This window comes from Aethalodelphis obliquidens, unplaced genomic scaffold, assembly GCF_003676395.1.
Source record: "Aethalodelphis obliquidens isolate GAN/ISIS:26980383/991018 unplaced genomic scaffold, ASM367639v1 scaffold3, whole genome shotgun sequence".
Taxonomy (NCBI): domain Eukaryota; kingdom Metazoa; phylum Chordata; class Mammalia; order Artiodactyla; family Delphinidae; genus Aethalodelphis; species Aethalodelphis obliquidens.
Window position 1 is genome coordinate 74229654 of NW_020837947.1, and position 16400 is coordinate 74246053.

Consider the following 16400-nt stretch of genomic DNA (forward strand, 5'->3'; position numbering starts at 1 on the left):
GGCTCCAGTGTGATGCAGTGCATAGTCGTTGGGGAAGGGGGTGGAGACAGGGCTTGTCAACAGGTAACTTCCATAGAAAACTGGCAGTAACAGAGGAGTGCCCACAGGGTCAGGGCAGCCCAAAGGCAGGTGCTCCGTGGGGAAGGTGCCCGGGATGGGCGATAAACGCTGCAGCTGATGTGGAAGCAAGGAAGAGAAGCACAGCATGAGAAATATAGAAAGAATATAAAACAAACGGCTCCTAAGATGATGAGGAAAAAGAATCTACAGCTGTAATATCGAAAGGTAGAGAGAAGGAAAAGTGGCAGTCCACATGGGCACAGAGTTAAGAGCAAGTAAGTTACTTTCTCCTGGGATCGGAGAGTGAGGTCTTCCATATAACTGAAACTTGGCCCTTTAAGCACAGATTTATTATTATCTTGTTTTAAACTACTTTTATTTTAGAAATCTTTCTGAAATGCACCACATGTGTTCCTGCATTGTTCAGCAGGGTACATCAAACCAAAATGTGCCAAAGCCGATCTGATCTGTTCTGGACAAGGCATCATCCTTCCGGCCCATTTTTGTCCTTTGATGTGGTGCACTGACATTCTCAGAGCCCACTTACAAGAGCCCGCTGTTTTATTTTATGCCAAGCAGAGCCCAAAGCTGTGCTTCTGGAATTCTCCACTTCTGCTTTCAGAAGGTGGCTGTCCCTTCTCAGAGCTTCCCCTGGTGATCCCTCAGCGGGGCCCAAGGCTGCAGGGGCCTACTGCATGCCCAGTCTTCTGGGTGAGGCCCTGAGGTCAGCTCCCTGACCCCTGCTCCACTGAAGGGAGAACAGCTGACTGCCTCTCAGAGGTCTCCCTGCTTCCTCCCAAATGAAGGTTCTAGAATTATGATATCTGGATAAGAGACGTAATACTGTAATAAAATTATCCATAACAACGTAGATTCTCCATGCCACTTATTTACAAAGCAGCGAAATAAATCATGGCCCTCGCAGCCTCTCTGTTTTCCAATCAGACTTTCGTCTACTACATACTCCACTCCAGTCCCGCCCTGGCATGGTCACCAACTTTTATTAGCTTTTGTTTTTGATGTGGAAGCTACAGAAACAATATTTCTTCTCCACGTGTTCAATAAATACAACATGCCAAGCTCTCTAACGGCAAATGTGGGGCAGTGTGTGATAAGATGATGAATAGGACCTGACCGCAACGAGCTTAGAACTTGGCATGCAAACCACCTGGGTACAAAATAATTGTAACCAAGGGTGAAATGCGCTGGGTGCCAGGAAAACAGTTCCACATCCTGGAGGGCTGTGGAAACAGCATCCTCCCAGTTTGGAGGGCAAAGGACGGCTGTCTTCATTGGGAAATATTATTGGCATGGGCTTCAAAGAAGGGAGGGGACTCTGACCAGTTTCAATGCAAGGTTGGCACAATCAAGGCAAAGAAAGCAGCATGCGAAAACGCACAGAAGGCGTTTTAAACCAGGGGTTTAAAAAAGGCCTGGTGTGTGTATACAGTGGTCTAAAGAATAGTGAAAGAAAATGCTGTGAAGGTAGGTCAGATTCGGATCAGAGGGCCCAAGATGCAAGGCCAAAAGGTGAGGCCCCGAAGGCAGAAGCTCTCAGCAGCCAGTGAGGTTTTCCTACACTCTCTGAACCTAACATGCAGACTTAATCTTGTTAGAAGGAGGACACTGTTTTCCCTCCTTTAATGGAAAAGGAATTTAAAAAGGTGAATAATTAATCATCTCATCTCGGTTAATTATCTCTTAGAACCAAGCTCACTTTTAAAATGTCACTATGGAACTCACTGTAGAGCATGCATGTGTCATGCTCTCGCTCGACAGGAAATGCACGCCAGTGGAAAAGGAATCATGTAGTCTACAACAAAAGGCAGCATGGGTACACAAGTCAAATTCATTTCTTTGACAAAAAGAGAACAGGGGGGCTTCCCTGGTGGCGCAGTGGTTAAGAATCCACCTGCCAATGCAGGGGACATGGGTTTGAGCCCTGGTCTGGGAAGATCCCACATGCCGTGGAGCAACTAAGCCCGTGAGCCACAACTACTGAGCCTGCGCTCTAGACCCCGCGAGCTGCAACTACTGAGCCCATCTGCCACAGCTACTGAAGCCCGCGCACCTAGAGCCCATGCTCCGCAACGAGAAGCCACCGCAGTGAGAAGCCCGCGCACCGCAACGAAGAGTAGCCCCTGATCGCTGCAACTAGAGAAAGCCCGTGCGCAGCAACGAAGACCCAATGCAGCCAAAAATAAATAAACTTATTAAAAAAATAAAATAAATAAAAATAAACTTATTAAAAAAATAAAGAACAGGAAAGATGACATCTTTTCTAGTTCACAAGCCAAGCTGAAACAAAATATTTTGGAAAAAAAAAGTCTCTCAATTTTCCACTGGAGCCTTTTATTTAAGTGACACTTTCTAGAATCTTAAAAACAGCCACCTTCCCCATTTAAGAGATGCCATCTTTCTGTCTCGCTCAGAATATGCCTTCCTTTGCCCTTACCCAGATAAATATATCTGCCCTGGAGACTTACCTACAGGATAGATCATTCGTTCTAGCACTGTATTCCCTATGGCTCTGTTTTCTGTGCTCTTCTTCTCACTCAGATGATTAGCTCCTTGGGGGGGAAGGATCATGCCATATATTCTGTCCTAAACATGGCTGAACACTGGGCAATAGAAGGTACTTATGAACATATGGGAATTGATTAGCTCAATTAATTATAGACACACACACACACACACATACACACATATCCCCTAAAGACTCAATTCTGTCATACTGGTCTAAGTGTGGAATAAAAGAAAAAAGTTAAAGCGAGCTCTTAAAAATAAAAAAGATCTAAACCAGTTCTTAAGAAACAACACCAACAGTACTAGGCAGTAGGGAAATGCAAATCAAAACCATAGCGAGATTCTACCACATACCCACGATAATGGCCATAATCAAAAAGACAGACAATAACAAGTGTTGGTGAGGAAACTGGAACCCTCATCCATTACTAGTGGGAATGTAAAGCAGAGTAGCCGCTTTGCAAAACAGTCTGGCAGTTCTCACAAAGCTAACACAGTTATTACCATATGAAACCACCAATTCCTCGCCTAGGAATATACTCAAGAGAACCAAAAACACATTTACACAGAAACTCCAACACAAATGTTCACAGCAGCATTGTTCCTAGTAGCCAAAACATGGAAACAACCCAAATATCCCTCGACCGATGAATGAATAAACAAAATGTGGTATATTCGTACATAGAATATTACTCAGCCATACCAAGAAACACAGTGCAGAGACATTCTACAACAGGCCTGGACTCTGAGAACACGTGCTAAGTGAAAAAAGCCAGACACGAAAGGTCACATATTGTATGATTCCATTTATATGAAATGTCCAGAACAGGCAAATCCAGAGATAGAAAGTAGATTAGTGGTTGCCAGGGACTCGGGGAGGAGGGGCTGGGGAGTGCGACTGCTCATGGACACGGGGTTCTTTTTGGGGTTGATGAAAGGAGCTAGTGGTGATGGTTGCACAACCCAGTGAATCCGTGAGAAACCACTTACACAACAATTTAAAGGGTTATGGTATGTGAATGATCTCAACTAGAAAACAACAATCGCATGATGAGAAGCCTAAGGCCCAGAAATGCAAAGTTTCTAGTCCAAAGACACAAAGCTGATTAAATGGCATCTCCAGAACCAGATTTCAAGTCTCCCGACGCCCAGGACACTGTTCCAGGAGAATCAGGACAAGTAGTGTAGACGCGAGGCAGCTAGTCCTTTACTAGCTCACGCCTCAGCAGAAGAGAAAGATGAACTGAATGATCTCTTCTGTTCCTTCCAGTTTTTGCGATCTAAGTCTTATATCACATCGTGAGCATTTCCTCTCCGCTACTGGTGACGAGGGCAGGGGTTCTCAGTCAGGGAGTTTACCCCTCAGGGGACATGGGAGAACGTCTAGAGACATTTCTGGTTGTCGCAACTGGGGGACGGGGTGGGTAGAGACTGGGCACGCTGCTCTCTGTCTGCAACGCACAGGGCAACCTCCCACGACAGAGAACTATGAAGCCCAAGATGCTGATGGCGGTGCTGCTGACCAACCCGGGCTTAGGGTATGATCAGCTTCATCTCCAACCTTTCCAAAGAAGCTTCAGAGCATGATGACCTCAAGCCGCAGTTCTGAGATTACAGACTGACTGGGAGGCCGGCACAGCAGAGACAGGAAATAGACACTTTTCACCTCCCATAATAATCAGCTTCCACAGAGAGTCGACTATTCAAATGCCCACAGGAGTCCGGCAGTTAACAGAAAGGAATGCGGCCAACAAACACCTAATAACCATTTGGGACTATTCTGTCTTTTCTTCCACAGAAAAACTCTCACTGGCTCCCATTCTTCCTGAAACATATAGAACCCTCTCAATACACTCTCAATCTAACCCACTTTGGATAGACACGGACGCCAAGAAATACTTTCTAACATAAGAAAAAGAATAACACGAGCTCAAGAACAAATGGCTCAGAGTGGGGAAGGTGGTGGGAATGGTGGGGGGCTGTGGAGACCCCCGGGGTATATGCCCCCATGAAGGGGCCACCACTAGTCAGCTTCAGTGGATCCATGCCAGGATGGAGATCAAAAGGTCTCCAGATGTCTCAAGAAGAACGGGAAATCCAGATGATGTGTAGGGGTGAGAAAGACATCTCCCAGGATTTTAAAATCTTTGCTCAAAAAACTTTTAAACACTGTTAAGTCAAAAACAATGGGGTTCCAGCCTCTGCGACCAGACCGTGACCTCTTAGCTCACACTAATCCCAATAAACAATGTCAGTTTCACAGTTTCAGGTCTTCCTAGGGACATGTTCCATTGAAGGCAGGACCTATTTGTCTGATTATAAGAACAATTCTTTTTCCTTCATTAAATCTTGATAGTTCATTTAAAGTTGAAAATTTACCAAAGACCAGAGAATTATTGCTGACTTAAACTCATAATATTATCGATGGCTGCCATTTCTTGAAGCTCCAACAGCTTTACAAATGGGGACGCTGAGAGCCAGAGGAATAAAAAGGCTTGCTAAGCTACCCCGCCAGTTAGGGAACCAGAGGCATGATTTGAACCCAGGTCTCTCTGCTCAGAAAAATCTATTCTCTCCACTTCCAATGGCTACCACACCAAGTTACTGTAAGAAATACAAATAACAAACGCAAAGCCCTGAGTACTTCCTGCACATGCTGTGAACAGCAGTTGTTACTATTATTATGAAATATTAGCTTTCCATCTCAACGCATACTCCTTATAGCTTTTATCAGAGTCTCTGAAGAAGCAAAGCTATTGTTTTCACAAGCCCTGAGGACACTGTGCCTAAAAATTACCTGCTGAGTGGAGTTCTGCCCCTTCCCCCTTCGTTAGCATGAGTTCACACACTGTTATCCCAGCCAGCTTTCTGGGTCGGCATGACCAGGTCCTCACTGATCTCCGATCAGGGGCCCTTCTGGTGGGCAATGTGGTGTCACGAAACAAGTACCACACACAAAGTCAGAAGACAAGGGCTCGAATCTGGTTTCATTGAGCTGAATCATCCTGGGCATGTTACTTAACAACTCTGTGCCTCAATATTCTCATCGGTAAAATTGGTATAATAGACTGCAGTCTGTAGGATGATTGTAAGGATTAAATTACCTGCAGAAAAAATCCTCCCGCATTGCTGGCCACAGGTAAACACTCATTGTTCACCTGACTTTTCAATGTCCAAGGCTGGGCACAGTGGGCAGGCTTATCCTCGAATCTACCTATTCCAGTGCTTTTCTCCCTCTCCTGTCTCTACCACCTTTTTCCACAAAGCCCCTTATCTCTTTTACCACCACCCCTGCCCATCTGCCAGATTTGAAAGAACCCTGCCTCCGTTTCACAACAACAAACAAGGTTCGGTGTTCAGTTTCACAGTCAGGATAATCACTGTCTTTTCCGGGAAGTATCACTCATTTTCATTAACCACAGAAATCCTGCCCTTTCTCTGCTGCCACCTCCTCACCCCATATTCGAGGTGAGATGTTTGCAGAGGATATAATCCATCAATTCAACCCACTTCTCATATTTCTCTTCCCTCTTACAGACTGAAAATATTCTACATTCAGTTACATGAATTTGAAAGACAGAGTCCAACTACAGAGTCTAAGACAGGGCTGGCAAGTATGTGGATAAGCCCTGGTCTTCCCTCCTCCGGGGCCAGAGCAGACATCAACAATCAATCACACTGTGTTGGGGGCTTCCCTGGTGGCACAGTGGTTAAGAATCCACCTGCCAGTGCAGGGGACACGGGTTCATGCCCTGGTCCGGGAAGATTCCACATGGCACGGAGCAGCTAAGCCCGCGCACCACAACTACTGAGCCTGTGCTCTAGAGCCCGCGAGTCAGAACTACTGAAGCCTGCGCACCTAGAGCCCGTGCTCCACAACAAGAGAAGCCACTGCAATGAGAAGCCCGCTCACTGCAGCGAAGAGCAGCCCCCACTCACTGCAACTAGAGAAAGCCTGCACGCAGCAATGAAGACCCAATGCAGTCATAAACCACAACAAACAAACAAACAAAAAAACCACACTGGGTGTTTTCCAGCTGATCCCAGACAAGGCTCCAAAACCCCTCTCCCAGCTCTGCAGGCAGCCACCATTCATCAGACAGGGCTGCCATTTGGGATGAAATCTACTTGCCAAGTTTAGGAAGCCTTAAATCAGATGAGGACTCTGCAATCATGGACTGTGTACAGCAAAGGAATAGTGCCCACTTGCATCATAGTAAGCACTTTGTAGGCTGTGAATAAATGTGGTTTAGTGACTGTGCACAGCATGCTGTGTCCCTATAAAATGTTCAAAAATTACAGAAGAACCTAAGTGGTTTGTTGGGGAACCGCCTCAAATTGTCATGTTCTTATTCAAATTTTCAGTTGAAAACTCTTGACACTTGAATTTACTAAAAATTCTCCAAACATTATATCAGCATGCATCCTTGGTAAGCATTATGTACTGTATGCAATATTTTGATGATTAAAGATCTTGCACAGTTCAGGGTTATAATTTTTTTCATGCTTTTATTACTGCTATTACTACTGCTGCTGCTGTTAATAACGATATAATAGAACTAATAGATAAAATGCACTGCGTACTTTCTATGTACCTGGCACTGTATGTGGAATACTTCAGGCCTTTGATGCTCACAGCAATCCTACACAGAAGGTACCACTGCTGTCCCACTTTTACAAATGAAGGGGTTGAGGCTCCTTGCCTAACGTCGTGTCGCTCACCAATGGCAGACTAGGATTTGGACCAAGCCCCGCCCTAACCATGAGGCTACACTAATGTAGCCAACGTGCTGCACTGGGTGACATCTCGCCAATGGTACATAATCCAAAGATGAGGCAGAAGTAGGTGCATGGGTTGAATGTAAGCTGACTCCAGAATTAAATAAATCAGTAGGTATTCAATCCAAAGACCTACTTTGGCTAGTATGTAGTTTATCATAAAATGACAGTGTAACCCAAACCTCCTGTCAATTGGGGATCCAGGCTTATGGAAATGGCCAATTTCCAGTCAAAGGAACTATCCTGATGAACATGATTACTAAAGAAGAGAACCTGGAAGCTTCAATCCACACAGGAACGTCATGAATGGAGACCATACTCCCACTGCTTGCGCAACCCACAGAAGGAAAACTAACTCAAAAGCTATGTTGGCTGTGTTGCTTTGGGTTTTTTTGTTTTGCTTTGTTTTATTTTGTTTTGTTTTCACTTGAACTTATTTGAAATCGGATGGTGGTCATAAACTGATTTAAGTCAGATATTATAATCACAAACTCTTTTCCCAACTTAAGTTGCATACAGGTGGTGTATTTTTTTATTTACCTTTTTTTATATTGAAGTATAATTGATTTACAATGTTGTGTTAGTTTCAGGTGTACAGCAAAGTGATTCAGATATACATATATCTATTCTTTTGCAGATTCTTTTCCCTTATAGGTTATTACAAGATATTGAGTACAGTTCCCTGTACTGTACAGTAGGTCCTTGTTGGTTGTTTTGTTTTTAATATCGGATTGGTGTGTAGCAATAGCTGCTGACTTTAACTACATATATTTGCATTTACCAAATACCACTGAACTGACCTGTCCAGCAAGTCACCTCTTACTCTTAGCCCTCCACTCCCAAGCCACTAGAGCCAAGGTGACAAAAAGCCATTTCCAGATCTGGGCTATCCATCACCAGTAGGAAATGGAAAATGCATCCTGACGTAGTAGAACTCTCTGCCCGCAGTCACAGCCAGTGTTTCCTTTCCGGCTTTGGGAGCTCTGAGGTAATAGTGGCAGGGAGCACACAAAGGTGCCACAACAAGGCAGACACACTCTGATGCACACCATTCCACTCTCAGGGGTCAGTTCCAGGAAACCCCCTTTGGGGTTTTGCCAGTTACGGAGCCAGCCCAAAAGAGTCAGGTCCCCTCAGAAATACCAATCAAACTGTTCCAGAGTCTCCCAGGGGCCATACCAGCCTAAAAGTCCCTGGGATTGTAGGGGCCCCCTCTGCCAGCATCTAGCTCAGCTTTCAGTCCTACAGCAGAGTTGTCATGAGTCCAGAAGGGAAACATTCCATTAGGTACTTTTCCTCAGTCCATTAGCGTTTGGGAACAAAACAATCAAACATAAAAGAAGTAACAACTCTAACCTTAAATTACCACAGCCCAGTTCCTGGGGGACTAGCCTGTGCTGGCAGATAAACTCAGATAAGCCTTTTCAGAGGACAGAGGGAAACCACTGCTTTAAACTAGATGCTCAGTTGCAGCTGGTATCCATTTCCAACCTCTGACTCCCCTGTCCCACTCTCCCAGCCACACCAACTGCCAATCAAAACTCTGGCAACGGTAAGTACTGATCCTATTGGTCTAAAAAAACACCAAACAGAAGGTTTCAGCGACTTGTTGTTAAGCTACAACAAGAAAGAGGGCCCAAAAAGAGAATTGTACATGATCAGGAGTAGAGGATTTCCCTCACATGTTAAAAAGCACTGGCCATTTCTGAGAAAAAATAACTTTTCACTACATTTCTCACCTGGAAAGCTAAGCTCCTTTTCGGCAAAATGGATAAACAGAGTAATATAAAATTGATCACAGAAAAATAATGAATACAGGAATGTGATTTAAATGAGAACTTAAGTTTCTAAAGAACTCTGCAGCTAAACTAACACCCCTAAAAGCAGTCCCTACTGAAAACCTGATGAAACCTAAAAGGGTCTCCTTCTGAGTTTAGAGTTTGGAAGGCAAATTTTAAAAAGACTAACCCTTGGCAGCTAAACTAATAATTTCTTGATCCAGTTTTTTTCAAATCTGCATTTCAAAATTTCATAAATAATGATCGCTAAGTCATACTAACTCTTATGTTAAAAATGAAACATTCACTAAGAATCTAGAACTTTTCTATTCTGTCACCCATTTCTAACTTTACTGAAAAAAAAAACCCAATTCATTTCAGAACTTTTTACAAATTAAACATGAAAAACCTGAAGAAGAAACATTCTTTAGAGTTAGTATCTCACACTGCTGCCTGTAGAATTGTTGGGTTTTTTCACAATAGCTGTTTTCTGCTTTTGATCAAAAAATTGAAAAATACAGAAATAAACAAAGCTCAATTAGGCTTACACTCCTGCGATGTGGAAACCACCTCATACTTTTATAAATAGATGTCAAAATTTAGTTTCCTCAAATCAAATGAAACATTTATTTAAAATGTCCTAATGCACATGGATTTTAAAAAGTCCCTAATTTCGTAAAGGAGTCCATGCCCTTGATTATATTTACAAGTTTAAAGTATCACAGAATGGAAAAAATATCAAATTTGGGAAATATTAAGATGAACTAGAAAAAGTGAGGTCAGGTCTTCGCTTGGGATATCGATAAATCTCCCTTTCTAGCAATGGACCTTAGTATACATTGACTATAATTCCATACCCATATCTGACTTGAAGATTCAGGAAATTCGCCCATAGTCTTTCCAATTAAAGGGGGGAAATGCCATCAATTAGTCCTTCTATTTCAACTGTCAACTTGCATGCTGTTACGGGAAATGAACTGTGTCCCCCTAAAAGATGCTGATGTCCTAACCCCCGGTACCTGTGACTGTGACCTTATCTGGAAATAGAATCTTTGCAAATGATCAAGTTAAGATTAGGCCAATAGGGTAGGCTGAAGTTCAATATAAAAAGGGGAAATGTAGACACAGAGGACACACACACACACAAGGGGAATGCCATGTGTACATAAAGACAGATATCAGGGTCATAATCTACACGCCAAGGGGGAGTGCCAAAGATTACCAGCAAACTGTCAAAAGTTAGGAGAGAGGCACAGAACACAGTCTCCCTCACAGCCCTCAGAAGGAACCAAGCCTGCCAACACCCTGATCTCGCCTTCTAGCTTCCAGAACTGTGAGACCAATTTCTGTTGTTTAAGCCCCACAGTTCTCGGTACTCTGTTAATGGCAGCCGTAGAAAACCAATACACAAGCCTTCCCAGCCTGACGTTCCCTTACAACTTTGTCCTTGCACTCCCAACTTATTCCTGTCTCTCCTAATTATTTCTTATAATGCTCCTGCCACTTCCCTAAACTCACTCCCTCCCCTCCCCTGCCAATGCCCTTCGGCGCTGTTTCTTGTCAGGGGTACCACTGGCATTTTGCATCGGGCAGCTCTTACAGGGGACTGTCCAGCACACTGCAGGATGTGGAACACCCCTGGTACTTGCATTCCGCCAAGGGCCCATAGTGGAGAAATTTTGCTCTAGAAGCTTTGGAGCCACCTGCCTGCCAGACTTTGACTCAGGGTCCCACCATCTACTGGGTATCATCTCAATCAGGTCCGTTAACTTCAGTCTCTCCATCTGTAAAATGGGAATAAACCTTGCCATGTGACTCAGGACTGAGTTAAAGATCCCAGCAAGCCCAGGCTTACCCTCACTAGCTTTTTTTGGCATTAGAGTCACTGCGGAATTGATGCTCACTCTGTCTTATATGGTCACATCCTGACTTTAATCACCTCGGAGCTCCTTTCAGAAGCTCCCTTATACCAACGAAGCTTCACAATGCATTTTGATCATTATCACGGGTCTGACCATTGCACGTTTACAGCAGTCATACGTCATACAAAGCAAAGCATGGGCACGCCTTTCTATAGCTAAAAACGAGTGTGACAACTCTGAGCACAGTTTCTACATGTTTCCCCTCCACTCTCACACCCACCTGAAAACACAGTTGCAGCCGTGGACAAAGGTCCATGTTTTCCAACTCTGCTTCCAACTCTGCTTTCTTTGTACCTCTTCCTCCCGGTGATGGTCCCCTCCAACATCCAGGGATATACTACTTCTGTCTAGCTCATTTCCCCTTGTCCCATGGAAACATCCCCCGAGCCAGCATCAGCCCTTCATTCTCCTTGATGAAATGGTTTGCAACCCAAGTCTTTGGGCTGTGGAGTGTCCGCACTGATTTACGCCATGAAGGCAGAGTGTGTGCCTGTTCTGCTGACCATCATACACCTGACAACACCTAATAGAGAGCCTGGTACTTCACAGGTTTTCAATGATTGATGCGAGCATGAGTCAATCAAGGCATGAATGAATGTAGGGCTGAATGAACGTACAAAGGGATACATTCAGTAGTCAGGAGACCTGGCCTCCACTTAACCCTCAGCTCTGCACTGACTGCCATTAATGACCTCAGGGGAAGTCATTCAATCTCTAGGCCCAAATTTCCTTCTCTGTGAAATGAGGTGGTTGGACTTCACTAGAAAATCTCTTTCGGTATTCTTCCAGCTCTCACAACTGAGCCCAAGAATTTTTCACAAAGAGTGACAAACTTTACTTCCTTTTTGAGAAATTTTAGTCAAGGCAAGCAGGATGGTAAAGATTCTCCTGAAATCACACACCAGGGGTCTCTCCCTGTCAGACAGCACCTTGTTCCCTGGGGACAAAAGGCTCCAGACAGCACGCCAGCTGCAGATTCTGAAGACATCTCTGAGATGTGGAGTACTCTGGAGTTTGTTAGCACCGGCTGCTTTCAAGGACTCAGGGTCTACTCCGTACTCAAAAGGTCCACAGGGACCCCAGGTGCCTGTCCCCTCCCACCTAAGGTTCCTCCCTTTCCAGCCTGAACAAGATGGGCTCAGGCACTCTCTCCCGGGCTCCAAATCCAACTCAGTCCCTCTCTCTGCCATCTGCCTGAGGCTCCCACATGCATATTTTATGATTTCTGGCACATTTCCTCCTTATCTGACATCCTGCAATGCATCCCTCCACTGCCTATATAATTTCTATCTCTGGTAAAGAATGTTCCTGAAAGAGGCATGTGTCCTTGGGTTGTACTTTATTACTGGTGGTTTCACCTTTCCTATCTTATCTCCCCACCTGATCCCTACCTGAATTCCTGGAGGACAGAAACCACACCCTCTGCTCTCCTCCAATTCCCACAAGACCAAGGACAGGGCTAGGCAAGGAGTAGACCCTTAGAAAATGCTTGTTGAGCAAATAAAATAATGAATGAATGAAATAATCGACTGATTTCAATGTTTTTACATTAAAAAGTCATATCAATACATTTCCTGGATAAAGTTACCAAGACCTCCCCTTCTGGGTATACAACCAGAATAAATTAGATTTTAAAACGGCACTCCTATGACTACACTATTTTCTTAGGACTGAAATAAAGTGCCCTTCTCTATGATATGAATGACAGCAGCACGATTAGTTGCATAAGAAATCTGATTTTCAAGTAGCCGTAGCATAATAATGCGGCATTGCTTTTATTTCCTATAAAAGCTGATTTTACTTGGAGCTGGGGAAGAGAAAAGGGCAATCACCCCTTCTGTTAATTATTCTAACTACCACTGTTAGGTGTTGAAGCTGGAGAGTTCAGGCAAATCAGAACAACATATGAGAGTTTTCCCCAGATAGATTGTTTAAATCTACTGTTGACTGGGGCAGAGCATCTTTTTTGGAAATTCCTGGGACTTACTTGGCCACGTCTACTTCTAGTCACATTCCTTCCTTGTGGTTTAATCCACTCCAGCTAAAACCAAACTGACTTGGGAATCACATTATTCATTCTCCCGTGCACTTGCTGGTCATGGTTGGTCACCGAATGAAACAGAGCCAATGGTCAATGCAACACCGCTGGAGGGAAAACACAGCTGTGCCCTCACAGCTCAATACAGCATAATACCATAAGCCCTAGTGAGCCTCTTCTGCTCAACAGCTGACCTAAACAACTTCATTATCTCTTAGAAATCACCATTCTTGCATAGAAGCATAAACTTACCCTCACCCAAAGTATTGATGTTACCTAATTACAGAAAAACTCTGTACTGATATAGGAGATAAATTTACAATTGGAGGGACTTAATGACTGAGGGTTGTCTGAGACCCAAAAAGATCAGGTACTTTAAAATACATAATTAGCATTTATGGGCTGTACATATGGTATGTGATAACAGAGTATGTCTTCCAGCTGAAACCGTATCTTGTTGGAACACAGACTACCGGGTGTGTTAGTGAGGGGACCTGAGCCATCCCAGTAAAACACCAGAGGAAAAGAATAAATTCACTTTGATACTAACATGTATATTGTCAATGGGAAAGAAGTCATTATAAGGATTTATCCACATTTACCCAACTAATTAATTCAAAGCACTTTAAAGCTAGAGTGCAATGCTGAGTTATTCATCACAACCCTTCATTCTATGGACAAGAAACTCCAGCAGAGGTGAGGTACTTCAACCAAACTCACACCACTCGTCAGAGCCTTCCTCAAAACTGGGGTCTCTCAGGTCTAGCTTCATGTGCAAAACACCCAACATTAAATTTAAAAGTTAAAAAGGCACATAGCAGGCAGGCAATAAATATTTGTTAATGGAATTGAGGAAACAGAGATGTGGGGTTCCAGAACTCTCTTGATATATGACCTTCTTACAGGATAAGCCAAGTCATTACCGTAAGTTTGACTTGTCCAACATCGCTAGCGTAGGCTTCTTAATACATAAAGCATCCCTTTTTCAATCAATAAAATGCTATTGCAACCATTATCGGAGCACGCAAGTTGATGGTGAAACCAAAAGCTTTGTAGCACTCTTAGGAAGAAGTGAATTGGAAAAAAATCTATCCATGAAACAGTATGGGTTTCCAAACACATGAAGTGCAGCTTCAGTGCAGACATCTATAAAAGGCAGGTATGACTAAGCAGCCCCAAATAACAAGAAACACCAAAACTATCAGGAATGTGGGGGACCAGGGCATGCCTGCATACAAAGATAAGTTGGAATTTCCCATCTATTGTAACTAATGCAAAAGGGGGCCTTTTTTTCTATTGTAGGGTAATTCCTTTTTAAATAAAAAACCTCAGTGTTGTGTTGCAAACAACATTTTCTTCCTTCCATCTCACCTGCTTCAGAAACAAATTTGGGGAAAACATGGTTGAGTTGCTGGGCCTGCAACCAACTGGCCAGGCCAAATTTTAAGCTATCAGCATTGCACTTTCTGATGTATTTGAATCTGTATCTCACCAAAGAGCCTCTTAAATCTAGAGTTTTACTCTTAGCTAAGGTAACCAAATCTTAATAATCTAATCGTGTAGAACATATTGCTACCTGTCTTATTCAGTGGGCTATCAAGTATATTACTGAATTTTTCCCTAAAGTCTGATATCTAGCTATGTAACTTCTTCCTAAAAAAAAATTCAAGAATATCGACCAAACAAAACAGCTTAAAATAATGAAAGAGACCACAATTTATATGTCCCCAAGATGAAACTGAGCACAGCATTACTGGAGAAAAGAAACCAAACGCACCACATTTTACATATAGATGTAAAAATATTTATAGTACCCGAGGCCAAAAAAAAAAAGGACAAAACAAAAACCCCTGGCACGACAGGACAAACCTGGTTTACTGTTCTCTCTGCGCAGGTATAAAACTGAAGAAACGTGCTTGGTGGCGGGGCACAGAGGGTGGAGAGCAAGTTCTACTTAAACTTGTTCCATTCAGGAGCTAGGTTAGCAAACCAAGCAGCCTGACAAGCTCCCGTACAACACAGAACCGGGCTGAGTGTCCCAAATCGGCAAGAACTGACACCAAGGGAAGCGGGACCCCCGAAGCTCTCGGACCACCCATCCCCAAATCCCCGAGCCACTCAACTGGAGCTGGGGGCTTCCCGCCGACTCCATTTTCCTGTCTCCGTCTCAGGCCGTGCAGGGTGGGCACGTGGGTGAGTCCGGGGTCCCCCACCAACCTTGGCTCCCCGCCCTATTCATTGTCCGAGGATGATGGATCACCTGCCGGGCGCCGGCTCCCGCCGCCGGACGCGCAGCGCGCCGAGACGCACCGGGGCGGGCGCAGCGCGCCTCCCGCAGGATCGGCGCCCTGCTGCCCCTACCACGCAGACCCGGCCCGCGGCCGGTCCCCTACGTGCTCACCGCCACGAAGCCCGAGGAGGAGGCGATGAACACGCGGATGACCATCCTCTCGCCGCGCCGGGACTGACCGTCGGCCCCCCGGAGGCTCCGGGCTGGCGCGGACGCAAAGGCAGAACTCGGCTGAGAGCCTCCGCCACCGCCACCGCCACCGCCGGGCACAGCGCTCCGGTCTGGGAAGATCGCAGGGATCCGGAACCCTCCCGCCCGGTCTGCAGATAAAAGCTGAGAGCTTCCCAACCGCCGGCCAAGGTAGGGGGGGGGCGGGGCAGAGGGGAGGGGAGGGAGCCGGCTGCGGGGCGTGATGGGAGTTGTAGTCTCCGCAGCTCCCTGGGATGGCGGTGGACTGAGCTCTTACCAACCGCCTCCTTGCTGCGCGTCGATGCCGGTCGCGCGCAGGTGGCTGGAAGGCCACCCGAGGCCGGGAAGAAGCTATGACGGGGGTGGCGAGGATCCTGGCGAGACGAAGGGGCAAAAAGAAAACTAGGCAAGAAGAGCTTGGTTCAAAGTCCGAGCTGGGGTTTCAGTGTTGTGGTTTACTGGTGTGGAGCATCCCCTCCCAGAAACGTCCACAGACTTAGTGGTGACGCGGAGACCCATCGTCTCCGGGTCTCCTGCCCGCCCAGCAAGCCCCAGCGACTCGCGGCCGGCGGGGTGGGGCGGGCCGGGCGCTCGGGGAAGTGGGGACGGTAAGGGCGGTGGGGACGCGCGCTCCTCTCTTCCCAGCGGCTCTGGAGGTGCGGAAAGGTGATTCTTTGCGGGGTAAATGAGATGTTTTCTTTTTCGGTAGACGCTGAACATTAGAAACCCAGGTGAGAGCACAGCCGATATTTTATTTTTCTAGCAAAACTGTAATTGTAGCAGAAAAAATAAATACCAAGCGAAATTAGAATCGTACT

At 45.2% G+C, this 16400-nt stretch overlaps 1 protein-coding gene across 1 annotated transcript in view; it reads right to left on the minus strand.

The window, feature by feature from the left end:
- Positions 1–15722, minus strand: part of SH3BGRL2 (SH3 domain binding glutamate rich protein like 2) — a 50855-nt gene extending 35133 nt beyond the window's left edge. Inside the window, exon 1 of the mRNA XM_027091966.1 lies at positions 15505–15722. Within this exon, the coding sequence (XP_026947767.1) occupies positions 15505–15549 (45 nt within the window). The 5' untranslated portion in view covers positions 15550–15722. The remainder of the gene's footprint in view (positions 1–15504) is intronic.
- Positions 15723–16400: the final 678 nt, after the last annotated feature.